Source organism: Rhododendron vialii, chromosome 13a (assembly GCF_030253575.1).
Source record: "Rhododendron vialii isolate Sample 1 chromosome 13a, ASM3025357v1".
Lineage (NCBI taxonomy): Eukaryota > Viridiplantae > Streptophyta > Magnoliopsida > Ericales > Ericaceae > Rhododendron > Rhododendron vialii.
In genome coordinates this window covers 15812638-15825009 of record NC_080569.1, presented here as the reverse complement: position 1 = coordinate 15825009, position 12372 = coordinate 15812638, and the positions used below count along the sequence as shown (strand labels likewise).

Below are 12372 nucleotides of genomic sequence, written 5' to 3'. Positions count from 1 at the left end.
TTTGTGTCTTGATTAAATAATTTATTTTATGAGAGAAGATGAGTAACATTAACAAAAAAGGAGAGTGACAAAATTAATTCCTTTTATTTATTGGAAAAAAGACAGATTTCAGCCACTTAAAATTGGAGAATTTGTTGTCATCCCACGTAAAGACAACCCCATTCATGACCATTTTTAACCAACTTTTTACTACTTTTATTTGCTGCTACTTCTTTTGTTATAATGTTTTCTTCTGATCAAATTTGCTTGCGAAGTATAAATTGTACCCACCTTCACGTACATTTAATCTTTGAGTGATTCTAAAACTACGTTAACAGATCATGAATATTAGTTAGAGTAATGACAAAACGCGAAGGTGAAAATAAATTATAATGATGATTACAACATTTTTTTTATAGCTAAATCACATTTTCACAAAATTTGATTCTAATTGGTTTAAATCATATCCCTTTTCTTTTAAGTTTAATTACGCGGACAAATGTAATGACATACTACTTGCTAAGGGTGAAATTAAAATATAATGAGTTACTAACAAACCGCAGGATCTCTACGGAAATTGCACGACTTTTATTAAGGAAAAATGCTAACCTCCGCCCTCATGGTGGAGAATAGTAGGTAAAAGATGCATTGAAATTTGCAAAAAATATATTAATAGGAAAATGATAATGCCAAAATTATTTTTGTTTGCGCTAAAACTCTAGTGCACAAAAAACTTGTACCATGTGCAATGTACAAGACTTTTATCAGTTTTATGTGTTGGAGTTTTGACATTATCACTAACCTATTAATATCTGTAAAATATGTATTGATATCCGAATTTGTTTGAAATTATTAGTGTATAATCCTCCGTCTAATGGACGGAGGTTAGCATGATCGTAAAAATAAAAAATAAAAAAAACAAAATTGGGCCTAAGAGTTACTCCTACAAATTTACGGAATTTAACTTTATGACATTCAATTCCATGTCACCACAATTGGGGGTTGGGTGTGTATGTCATGATTACAGCTCCAAAATACATGCGCGCGCACACACACGATAAAGTATAAGTGGGGCTGAAATGATTCTTGGCACGTCAAATATTGCTGGACTCCAGGCTAGCACAACCCGAGGAACAAAAAAGAATCCCAACGGTTCATTATGCGGTGGCTTCCAGATGGGTGACCGTTGTTGTGGGGTCTTTTTTGAATCTTTCCCCAAATATATAACCGTTGCTCACCCCATCACCCCAAACACCACCCTCAAACCACAGAGAGACAGAGAATACTAAAGAGGTATACACAGGCTTTAACAAAAGGTAATTTGGGTTTTCTTTCACTTTCTTTCAGAAATTTTTATTAAGTACTATTTTGTAGTAACATTTTGTTCTTGACCCACATCCAGGGCAACAATCTTTAGTTGGATCAGCGGATTGCATCCACCATGACTGTTGAGGTGATATCTCAAGAAACCCAAGTGGCCGAGGTGGTCGTTTCGCAACAACCAGAAGCAGAAGAAGATTTGAAGATTGTTGTCAAAGAGGTGGAGGATAAAAAAATTGAGGATGAACCCATTTCCAAGGATGTTGAGAAAAGCTCTTCGTACAGGGAAGAAAGCAATTTTCCCTCCGATCTAAAAGAGCACGAGAAGAAGGCCTTGAGTGAGTTGAAATCGAAACTCGAAGAGGCTGTACTTGGAAACAATTTGTTCAAGAAAGAAGAGCCCAAAGAAAATGCAAAAGAGGAACCAGCCTCAGAAGTGACAGAGGAAAAAGTGGCTGAAGAACAGACTGAGGAATTGAAAGTCGAGGTGGAGGGAGAGACGAAGCCGGAGGAGGGTACTACGGAAGAGAAAACCATTGAATGCGTCGAGTCAGAAGAGAAGGAGGAAGGAAAGGAGGGGAGTGATGTGGTTTGTGATGAGGGCAAAAGGGTTGAGATTGATGAGGATATCTCAATTTGGGGGGTACCACTTTTGCCTAGCAAGGGAGGTGAGGGCTTAGATGTGGTTCTCTTGAAGTTTTTGAGGGCCAGGGATTTCAAAGTCAATGATGCATATGAGATGGTGGTGAAAACCCTTCAATGGAGGAAGGAGTTCAAGGCAGATTCGATCCTGGATGAGGATTTGGGCTCTGATTTGGGCTCTTTCGCCTACATGAGCGGGGTTGATCGCGAGGGCCATCCCATTTGTTACAACATCTTTGGGGCTTTCGAAAGCAATGAGCTGTATGAGAAGGCGTTTGGGACGGAAGAGAAGCGTGAGAGGTTCTTGAGGTGGAGGTTCCAGCTGATGGAGAAGGGCATTCAAAAGCTTGATTTCAAGGCTGGAGGTGTTAACTCATTGCTTCAAATCAATGATCTCAGGAACTCCGCTGGACCATCCAAGAAAGAACTCCGGGTCGCCACAAAGCAAGCTGTTGGGCTTCTCCAAGACAACTACCCAGAATTCGTTGCGAGAAACGTAAGCAATTTCTGAATTTCCAGTTTATTTACTCACTCTATATCTAAACATGTTAAGCTTTTGTTGATTGTTGATGTTTGTGTTCTAAGAGGAGTTGATGGATCTTAAAGTTTGATACTGCATTCACTCATTGAAGACATGAACATTAATCTGTTAGTCACTATAATATGTTTTGTGAAGGCTTGGATTCTAAGAGGGCTGATGGGCGTTGAAATTTCTATTTTGTTTGGTGATTTGAGATCTGAATATGTGAATCTTCTCTTGTTAAGGTTTAAGTCTGAGAGGGTTGATGGGTTTTAAGATTTTCATGTCATATTTTGTTACAGATCTAAATGTTGAAGCTTTTGCTGAAGTTTGGGTTCTAAGATGGTAGATGGGTATTAAAATTTCTGTATCAGTTACGCAACACGTATCCGAATCTGTGAAGCTTTTGTTTTTTGGGTTCTAAAGAGGGCTTATGGGTCACAAAATTTCTATTTCACAAACTTCTTGTAGATCTGATTTCTCAAGCTTTTGTCGAGGATCTGGGTTCCTCGACAGTGTGATGGGTGTTAATACTGTTTTATTTAGAAAATGTAAATACAAATGTGAAGCTTCCTTCAAGATACAGATGTGTCTTACAAATTTCTTGGCTGCAGATATTCATCAATGTCCCTTTCTGGTACTACGCGTTCAATGCCCTCTTATCCCCTTTCCTAACACAAAGAACCAGGAGCAAATTCGTGGTTGCTCGTCCCGGGAAGGTCACAGAGACCTTGATCAGGTAAGGCCGGCCACAGAAACACTATAGTTCTTGCGTATAATTTCTCCATTCGGGAAGAAATGCTATTGACTTAAAGAACCTTGGACAGGTACATTCCTGTTGAGGAAATCCCCATCCAGTATGGTGGCCTGAAAAGGGAGAATGATTTCGAGTTTTCATTTGATGATAGTGCAGTTTCTGAACTCATCATCAAGGCCGGATCAACAGCAACCGTAGAAATAAACGCTACAGAGGTACTAAACAGAACTTTTCTTCGTTTCCGCATTGAATGGTCATTGGGATTCATGACTGAAGGTGTTTGATGTTATGATGTTAACAGGTTGGAGCCACATTCATTTGGGATTTGACAGTTTTGGGTTGGGAAGTGAACTACAAGGAGGAATTCGTCCCCTTGGACGAGGGCTCCTACAGCATTATTGTTCAGAAGACAAGAAAAATGAGCTCGAATGGAGAACCAATTCGCAACACTTTTAGGACCAATGAACCGGGGAAGATTGTCCTAACGATTGAGAATTGTTCGAGCAAGAAGAAGAAGGTGTTGTATAGATACAAGACCAAGAAGAGCGCCTTTTGAGATCTATATACAAGAGTTCCATACATCCTGTTTATTGTCCCTAAATATTTTTACATTCATGGCTTTTTCTTCGTATTTGGCTTGGGAGTGAGATCTGTGAGAGTTAGATTGGTGAGCGGGACATTCTTTGAAAAAAAATATTTCTTTTGGGGTTTTGAATGTTTAATATTATGCATAACTTTGGTGCTGTTAAGTAATTCTGTTGTTGCAGAGCTTGTAAGAATTTGAGGGATGGATTTCTTGTTATGCACAATTCATTTACATCTATCTATCGAGTTTGTAATTAGTTTAATTTCTTGTCTATCAGTTCGGTTGATGGTCCACCTTGTTTTGTTCTCATCATGTTTGAGAAGTTTAAGTACAACTTCTCAATGTTTATGAATCCATAAAAAGCATATGAAACCAGGAAAAATAATAATAATCATTCTTTAGTGATTGTAAGGACCCTAAAAAAATCTAGACTAAAGTTCTCTGGGTTGATAATGTTAATCGGTAATCGGTCAGCTAACTGTTTGATAAAACTGAAAAATTGAATGCTGAATTTTTTAAGTCGAAAAACTGTTTGATAAATATATTAAGTACTTAATTAAAAAAGGGAAATTTTTAGGCCGGCCCCAAAAATTATTAGGTTTGGACTTAATTTAGTCCTGCACAATTATTTGTATTTTTTATTCCAACCATGCCCCTTCACGTGCATCAGCGCACGGAACTAGAGAGCATCTAGTATAGAAAAATTATCCAATGCTCATGGAGCATTGGTGCACCTTTAAAACACTGTTTAAATTTTAAAAAGTCATATATTTTGTTGTAGATATTCATTTTTAAAAAAAATTATATTTTTGGAACATACTCAACGATATCTACTGAACAAGATTTATATTGAATGTGAAATTATGTAAGATTGAAAAAAATACATTTTGCTATGAAAATTCTCTATGAAAACTGTTATTATGAGAATTGTCTCTATGAGAACTGTTATTATGAGAATTGTCTCTATGAGAACTGTCAATGAGAACTATTTCTATGAAAACTGTCCCTATGAGAACTGTCTATAATTATGAGAATTGTTTCGGACAAAAATACCATTGGCTATGTGAACTGACTATGAGAACTACAAATTCTCATAGTCAGTTCTATGAGAACTATGTGAAATGTCTATGTGAACTAAAAAAATACACAGTTCAAATAGCATCACTACACACTAAAATATACAATTCTCATAGAAAATACGTAGTTGTCATAGAAAATATACAGTTCTCATGAAAAATACACAGTTCTCATAGATAGTTGTCATGGACAATACACAGTTCTCTTAGAAAAATATACAGTTCTCATAGAAAAATACAATATTTCCGTAGAAAATACACAATTTTCATGTATAATACACAGTTCTTATAGAAAAATACAATGTTCTCCTATAAAATACACAGTTCTCATAAACAGTTCTCGTAGAAAATACACAATTCTCATAGAAAATACACAGTTCTCATGAAAAGTACATAGTTCTTATAGACAGTTTTCATGGACAAATACACAAATCTCATAGAAAATACCCAATTCTCATAAAAATGCACATACAAACAAAAATTGAACAATTTTTTGAAGTACCAAAAAATTTAACAAATTTGTAGCACTCAACTAAAATCCAACCAAGTATAGTAGTAGTAATAAAAAAGTTAGGCCGAAAAATAAAATATTTAAAAGAAAAAGAAAAAGAAAATAGAGAAAATCCTCCACCACCAATTTACACATGCAATTCTCATAACTCACCGCACAATTCACATAGCCTCACCACAAACTAAAATAAGCAGTTTACATATACAGTTCTCATAACCCACCGCACAGTTCACATAACCTCACGACATACTAAAATAAACAATTCGCACATGCAGTTCTCATAGCTCACCGCGCAGTTCACATAGCTTTACCACACACTAAAATAAGCATTTCTCATAGCTCACTGCACAGTTCACATAATCTCATGGCACACTAAAATAAACAGTTCTTATAGCCTATCGCAAAGTTCACATAGCCTCATGATATACTAAAATAAATAATTCGCATATGCAGTTCTCATAGCCCACCTCACAGTTCACATAGTCTTACAACACACTAAAATACACAATTCGCATATGCAGTTCTCATAGCCTCCCGCATAGTTCACATAGTCTTACTACACATTAAAATAAACAATTCGCATATGGAGTTCTCATAACCCACAATATAGTTCACATAGCCTCACCACACATTAAAATAAACAGTTTCCATATACAGTTCTCATAGCCCACTACACAGTTCACATAGCCCACTGTACAGTTCACATAGCCTTACCACACATTAAAATAAACAGTTGACATATGCAGTTCTCATAATCCACCGTACAATTTACATAAACCCATGATACACTAAAATAAACAATTCGCATATACAGTTCTCATAACCCACCTAGTGGATTCGCGATTCTTTCTCCGACTTGATTGGGGACGCGAATCTGGTTTCTTCCAACAATTTATACGCTTGCACCCTACAACTACTTTCTAGATTCCACCATTAAACTACAAAAAGAAAAGCAACTAGACCATTTGTCCCGTTCTACGAACACACAAGCCTTTGTCAGTGGAGTTGGGTCCTGGAATTTTGGGAAATTTATTTGATGGAATTCAGAGGCCTCTTAAGACCATCGCAAGTTTATGAAGATACAGCTGGATTGATGGTGAACGATCCCGTTCTATGAACACGAACTATACCATTTTTTTCCGGCGAAACAGAGATGGAGTCATGGAGATCACGAGCCAAACCGATGGTTTGAGTCCTCTCGCCACCGTCCGACAAATCCGAAAATGCCTCGTTCGTCCTCCATTGCTTCACTCTCAATCATCAACCATGTCAACCAGAGCTCAGTATAGAAGATCAAGGGAGAAACGTGGCGAACAAAAGGCTGGAAGAATACTTGGATCTACTCTATTTGCCGTCGGCGAAAGCAGACTTGTCGGAGAAGTTGACGACGGGGCCGATCTTGCACTGGGTGTTGGTGGTGGGGGTCGGGGGCTGGGGTGGGGTGGGATGGGATGGGATGGGGAGAGATGAGAATCATGATTCATGAGAGGTCCGAGAATTTAGAGAGAGAGGGGAGTCGATTTGGCTTGAGGGTGAAAAATGTCATTATGTACATAACCGAGCCTATACAGGTTTGGGAAAAATATTTTAGGGTTGGGATGAAACACAATCTAAAAAACAGGACCGGCCTCTAATTTTCTAATTAAAAAATAATAAATTAATTTTAGTTCCGATTTTCTCTTAATTTACTAATAGTCACAATGTATTTATGGTAATGGTAGAGTGGTGATTGTGGTGGTGGGTTGGTGGTGATGGAGCAAGGGGTGGTGGGTGTTGGAGTGGTGGTGTAATGGTGGGGTGGCGGTGGAGCGATAGTGGTGTAATGGTGGAGTGAGTGGTGGCAGTGGAGTGGTGGCGGTGGAGTGGTGGTTGTGCATGCAATGGTGGCGTCGTGGTGGCCGTGGTGGCGAGTGGTGGCGGTGGAGTGGTGGTTGTGTAATGGCGGCGTTGTGGTGGGGGCGGCGGCATGGTAGCTAATGGTGGTGGTGGTGGAGTAGCGGAAGTGGTGGATGATTGATGGTGATGGTGGTGAAGCGGTAGTGGTGGTGGTGGGAGTGATTGTGGTGGTGGTATGATTGTTAAATGCAAATACAAAAAAATTCAACCAGAATTAAGTAGCTAGTGATAGGCGCGTAAATGTTCACATACGCACCCTCTAATTTATTTTTATTAAGTCTATTTATATTATTATTTGAAATTTTATGCTTTATTTTTTGTATTGAAGGTATTTGAAGAGTTTGATACAAAAAGTGCGAAGTTGGGATTTTGAATGGTGCTCAAAGTTGGGCTGGTTGAGTTTAATCTGAAGTGCAAAATGGAGTATTGATTTACAACTCAATTGGCCTAGGAATTACTGTATTGTTCACTGAAAGTAAGAGAATAGAACGTGGACTTTTGTTTACTACGTGGGCCCATTGGTTCACAATTTATTTTGACTAAGTGATGGGCTAAGGAAGAAAGGGGCCACGGCTGGGAATTATAAAAAGAGAAGCAAGGGTTTGTTCCAGGGGACTGATTCTCACGCACGAAGCATTACTTTTTCGGACGGACAAAATAGAAGAGGGGGCTGCCGAGATCATTTTTCGAAGGCAGGAAGAAAAAAAAAGTGCCGATCACTTCTTTTTCGACTACATACCGAAGAACGGGGCCGCCATCAGGAAGTTTTGTTCTGAATATTGTTTTTGCAGTTTCTGATCTTACGTTTGTTTTACTTCAGTTTCTTTTCTTTCATGTTATTTGATACTTTGTTCAATTAATCGCACTCCAGTAACTCATTTTAATTCATGTTCTTAAATTTAAGTTATTTGTTTTTATTCAATTAGTTGTTATCTCTTATTTATTTTTCATCTCACGTAAAAAAAACATGATTAATTCTAGGGTTTCTTTTCTTTTATTTTTAATAATGATTGAGTAGTTTTTCTGAGGTTTTGTCGCTGGGTAAAAGCGCGTCGCTATCCAATTAGGACTCGTCTCGCAATTTTTCACACATTAATTTAACTAAATAAATTTAGTTGGTGAAAATTACGTCCGTTGGACGATCCGAGGCATTGCCAGGGCTCATGTGAGCGGAAACAGGGGACCAAAACCTGTTCGCCACTGTGTACGGGACCGGCAACCTTAGGATTCGCATCCTTCGGAGTTTCCAATTCTCCCTAAATTTAACCATTTTTTAGAACCTTGAAAAGCGAGCGGATTTTGATTGGGTAGTGAGCGCTGGATTCCCTACGACCGTGCCTCTCTTTTTAATCGTTTGAGCAAGTTATCTGTTAGTGTTAGTTAATTAATCAATTAAAAGACAAGGGGTGGTTACCTAAGAGCCAGTTTAATTAGTAACAACCCGAGGTTCCACAGCACACACTTCACCGTCCTTAGTGGATTCGACTCCGGTCTTACCGGGTATTGTGCTACACCGGTCTCAGCCCTACGCTTGGGGCAACCTATTATTTTAGGTCTAGGAATCGGTCAAGCAGCTAGCTAGCTACTTAATTTTTTTTTCAATTTTTTAGCTTATATTTTAAGTAATACTTAATTTGTTAAGCAATGTAAAATATGGTTGTCAAACCTACTGAATTATTTATTACTTAATTGATTCAGTTTTAAGTGCTGAATTGAGGTAATCGAACAACCCCAATTGTCATGGAAATCTATAATGCTACTCACATCCAGGATTTGCAGGTATATGTTATCGGATTAATTGCAAAAGAAAAATTTTCTTTTGGTTAAACCTTACAGTTGCTTACTCCCTCCATCCCATTTTGTCTCGACTAAGCAGATCATGACCAATGAGTCACAACCGTTGTGTTTGATTCATATTTTAGTTTAGTTTTTCAATAATTATTCTATTTCTCTCATTATTACTTTCTCATCTCTCTTTATCTTTCTCCAACCATTACCCATATTTTCAATTATTACTTTATTTCTCTCTCCACTTATTACCAAAACTAAACTCCAAACCAAACAAAGCTATATTAGAGCATCTCCAATCCAATACTCTATTTGAGAGTATCAAAATACTCTATTTTATTCAAAAAGTGATTTTTAGAGGAAATCACTATTCCTATTTACTCCAACCACAAACCCTTTATATATTCATAAAGTGATTTTAGAGGAGATCCTCCATATTTTCTCCCATCCTCTAAATATGGAGGATCAAAATCCCATCCTCTCAAATAGAGGAGGCTTGAGAGGATGGGTTGGAGGAGTTTCATACTCTCAAATGGAGGAATAGAGCATGGATTGGAGATGCTCTTATCCATGCCTTGTCAGGTCTAGACATTGGGAGTCGGTCAATTCACAAGTGCATGCCAACTCACCAATGTGCACCTAACCACCTTGCTCAATACGTCATGTTTGATGTCAACTGAAACAGTTAATTATCACGCGAGCTAGGCATGAGTAACCGCCTCATGCTATACGTCAGATGTGACGTCGGCCGAAGGCGGTTACCGAGCGTAGCTTGGAGAGCAAGTCTTGAAGCTCTATATAAAGGAGGGGGATTCAACCATTGGGGGTACGTCATTCTCTCTAACCCTAAACGCTCTGTACTTTTCACTCCACTTGCACTTGCTTACTTAACCATCGAAGTGTCTTGTCGGTCGACTCCAACCGGATCTCCGAACTAGAGTCTCAGGCGAGGGCCCAGAGTAGAATCACAATTCCACACATAGTTTTGAAGATACATATTAAAATATATAAGTGAAAACTGGTGCAAACATAAAAAAAAAATTAGGGGGAGAGAGTATTTGATTTCCTTCCTATCTCGATATCAATAGTTGTACATGGTATCACTAGTAGGGTTCAAATGACGTGAATAGGTCTTCTAGCTACGAAAATTAGTGCCATCCTTGCCATCTATATGTTTTTCATTTGAATGCTATGAGATGTGTCACCTCTCACACAAGTAGTTCATTTGAATGCTATGAGATGTGTCATCTCTCGCACAAGTAATTATTGAGTGTCCCTAGGGTACGATCAATTGATACCCCAAGATCCTTTCCACCACATATTGTGGTGAAGTTCATACACTTTCTCTTGGATTCCACAACAACATGGGGAAGAGGAGAGTCCTAGGGCACACGTGGCGGTGCACCAAAGACATAAAATAATTTTTCAGTAACAGTCATCATCAAAAGTGATTTGACTGGTTCATATATATAAGAGCTAGTATTAAAGATTATAGTTGGTTGCTACTTGCTAGGCATTTTTGGACTTGGACCACTCGCGCTAGAACTTGACACTTTCCTTATTTTCCCCAATATTTTCTCGAGCCACATGTAATTAATATATATTCATGTTTAAACTTCACCCTTAGCCATCTCCAATTTTATTCCGAATTTTCCCCTTCCAGCATCTTTTATATAATCTTCACAGGAATTGATGGTTTGGTTCCTACAATCCTAGTGTTAATTAGCACTGTTTCTCCAGCAATCTCGTGATACGGAGAAGAATGAACTCCAAGAGTTGCTTGATGGTCAGAGTTGGAAATTTGTTCCATCCTATGGTCACAGGTTAAAAATCTTTCCGGTGATATCAACTCTTTTGGGCAAGTCAATGAGTAGAATTTTGATGGGCCCGCTAGTGGATGGTGGGATTGGTCTTTCAAGATTAGTCGAGGTGCGCGTTATTTGACTTGGACAACTAGTTATCAAAAAAAAATACTGGGAAGAAAAATAACATGTACGGTAATCATTAGAGAGATTGCCAAATTACAGCATTTTCGCATTGTATCATGACCAAATTTCCGTGTGACATTTTCATATAGTGTAAATCAAGTTTGCTCAAGTTCTCGTGGCCCAGGTGTGGACTGTTTAAAGGGTCTATTATGTCTCTCCCTAGTTTGCAATTGCCTAGGTAAGTTGGTATGTGAAATTACCTTCTTGCTCTCCTTCAAAGCAAGGCGTGGACTGTTGGGTTTTTTTTTTTTTGGTTAAAAGGAGCTGAAATTAAATTAACTAGTAATCAAAGAGTACACAAGTCTAGGGTACAAAACCCTCTGGGCATCCGCCCTTAATTGAATAGAAATACAACTAGGCATAGAATTGAAAACATGAAAACCAAAGTCTCCGGTAGCCAAGGTTTGCTAAGCGATCTGCGCATGAGTTGCCTTCGCAAAAATTATGGCTCACTTTCTCCACTCCCAGACGCCGCAAAAGAAACCTGCAATCATTTACGAGAGTACTAAGATGGTGGGTATCCGGACATGTATTAGAGAGTAAATTAACCAACACTGTTGAGTCAGATTCCACTTGTAGCTTTTGCAATCCTAACTCGTGAGCTAAATTTAGTCCGTCTCGCATTCCCCATAGTTCTGCCGCCAAGTTAGTACCCGCTCCTATGTTGCGGCAGAACCCCGCTATCCAGTTACCAAGATGGGTTTCTTTGGTTTGGTGCCTAACGGCAAACGGTTTGAGCAGCGGCTGTTTTTATGGGTTTCTGGGTGGTGGTGTTCGGCAGGACGGCGAGGAGATGGGGTGCAGACGGCATGCGGCGAGGGGAGGCGGGCATTGGTGATGGATGCTAATGGGCATGGGTGGCTTGTGGAGGGGTGGACAAGCCGTTCTCCCAACAGGGGCTTGTTCCCCGGGTCTCCAGCGATGGCGTGGCAGCGGCTCGTCCCTTTACAGGTGATGGGCATGGCGGCGGCGGTGGCCGCGATATCGATGGGTGTTGGGCTGAGTTTGGCCCCTGTTCGGGTTGGGCTTGGCCTCTATTTGTGCTTTATGCTATAGATCTGGGTATGAGACCCATAGGTGTTAATGAGCTTAATGTAAAATTTGGGTTTTTATAAACCATTGGGTGTTGGGCTTAGGTATTTTTCGGTGGCTTTGTCCCATGGAATGTCCTTGATTAGTTTCTTGGTATTTGTTGGTTTGGGTTTCAGATTGGGTAGAAGATTGGTATGTGAGCATGATGCATTTTTCTTGCTCCTATAAATCTAGTATCATTTTCAAGATTAACAAAATATTTTGCCGTTCAAAAAAA

At 39.0% G+C, this 12372-nt stretch overlaps 1 protein-coding gene across 2 annotated transcripts; it reads left to right on the top strand.

The window, feature by feature from the left end:
- The first annotated feature begins 1146 nt into the window (after positions 1-1146).
- LOC131312983 (patellin-4) lies at positions 1147-4066 on the top strand. 2 transcript variants are annotated; one of them, XM_058341018.1, is made up of 5 exons: positions 1147-1272; positions 1382-2437; positions 3076-3200; positions 3289-3433; positions 3520-4066. In XM_058341018.1, exons 2-5 carry the CDS (start codon positions 1421-1423, stop codon positions 3772-3774), a joined length of 1542 nt encoding a protein of 513 aa, XP_058197001.1. In that variant the 5' UTR covers positions 1147-1272; positions 1382-1420; the 3' UTR covers positions 3775-4066. The 2 variants fall into 2 exon arrangements, with proteins under 2 accessions (XP_058197001.1, XP_058197000.1); XM_058341017.1 differs by having other exon boundaries at positions 1148-1295.
- Positions 4067-12372: the final 8306 nt, after the last annotated feature.